Genomic DNA, 1,457 nt, shown 5'->3' on the forward strand with positions numbered 1-1,457 from the left:
TATCATTTATACGCGAGTTCGAGTACCTGAGCTCGGTGAACGACACCAACGTGACATCCATCCGCGAGACGCCCCTCAAAGCCCTGATCTACCCAAAATTTGAGGACATCGGCTTCCAGACCACCGCGGGGTACGTGCGGCTGCTCTTCATCGAGGACACGTGCAGAATCTACGAGTGGCTGCGGAACCAGCTCGGCGCCGTCCGCGGCGAGTACCTGACCATGGACCACACGTTCACGATCGCGTCCAAGACCGTGGACAAGGACGGCCGCCGGCCGTACAAGGCGCTCTTCGGAATCCTCAACGAGATGCAGCAGTACGTCGGCGTGTTCGTCGGCGACACGAGCATGAAGACCGTCCAGCCCTTCCTCGAGAGCTTCTCCGCGGCCTACCAGCAGGGCCAGCCCCGCCCGGTATACATCGGCACGGACCTCTGCTGCCGCGCGGACAAGGTCCTCCTCGACGAGCGGACGTTCGGCCGCGACGTCAAGCAGGTCCACCTCGGCGGCTGGCACGCCCTGCAGCGCATCTCCGAGACCATGCCCAAGCAGCACCCGTCCTTCGGCGACGCGTCGAGGGCGCTCTCGAGGGCGGCCATGGACTTCGTCCTCGAGCACCTCGTCACGCACGCGCGCGTCCTTCAAGCGCGACGAGCCGCGGAACACCTCGAGCCGCTCGGCGACGAGGAGCTCCGCGCGGCGGCGCTGGCGGACGCGGCGCGGAGGAAGGCCGCGTTCCACTACTACCCGGCGCCCATGGTGATCTTCCGGCGCGTGATGATGTGGATCGTCGCCTACTCGAAGGTCGTCCACGCGTACTACGGCGCGGTGATCCGCGAGCGCACGTGGGACGCGTTCTACCAGCTCGCGACGCACATCTTGGGGACGAGGCCCAGCGGCCACCAGTGCCTGTCGACGCCGCCGGCGATGATCCGCGACGGGGCCCTCTTCAAGACCATGCGCGAGGCGAGCGGGACGCGCGCGGCCAAGATCAAATCCCTCGCGACGGACAGCAACATCGAGGGCAAGCACCGCATCATCAACAACGACTGGCTCACGGGCACGAGATACGGCCTGGAGGCGGCGACGGCCCTCGTCGTCCGGCACTGCCAGGTCGACAACCAGCGCGCGGCCGTCGTCGCGGGTCTCGAGCCCGACCTCGGAACGCCGAGCATGTACCTCGTCGAGTCCGTCGTCGCGCTCTACGAGCGCCTGTCCGTCGAGCTCCCGGAGGACCACGCCTACACGAAGGTGCCCGTCAAGCCGCCGTCGACGCGCCGCCTCTTCTTCGAGTACGACCCGAAGCAGACGGACGACGACGGCGCGCGCGCGCCGGACGGCGCGCGCGGCGCCGAGGCGGCCATCTCGGCCGCGCTCAAGGGCTCCAACGCCGTGNGCCTCGCGTCGTGCGCGTCGCCGGAGGCCGAGGCCGCGGCCCTGTCGACGCTGACGCTCGAC

General features: G+C 68.3%; 1 protein-coding gene across 1 annotated transcript in view; it reads left to right on the forward strand.

The window, feature by feature from the left end:
• Nucleotides 1–1,457, forward strand: part of AURANDRAFT_65274 (hypothetical protein) — a gene marked incomplete at both ends in the record, with an annotated part of 5,908 nt that overhangs the window by 572 nt on the left and 3,879 nt on the right. Inside the window, one exon of the mRNA XM_009040168.1 lies at nucleotides 105–1,391. Within this exon, the coding sequence (XP_009038416.1) occupies nucleotides 105–1,391 (1,287 nt within the window). The remainder of the gene's footprint in view (nucleotides 1–104; nucleotides 1,392–1,457) is intronic.

Source organism: Aureococcus anophagefferens, assembly GCF_000186865.1.
Source record: "Aureococcus anophagefferens unplaced genomic scaffold AURANscaffold_14, whole genome shotgun sequence".
NCBI lineage: Eukaryota > Pelagophyceae > Pelagomonadales > Pelagomonadaceae > Aureococcus > Aureococcus anophagefferens.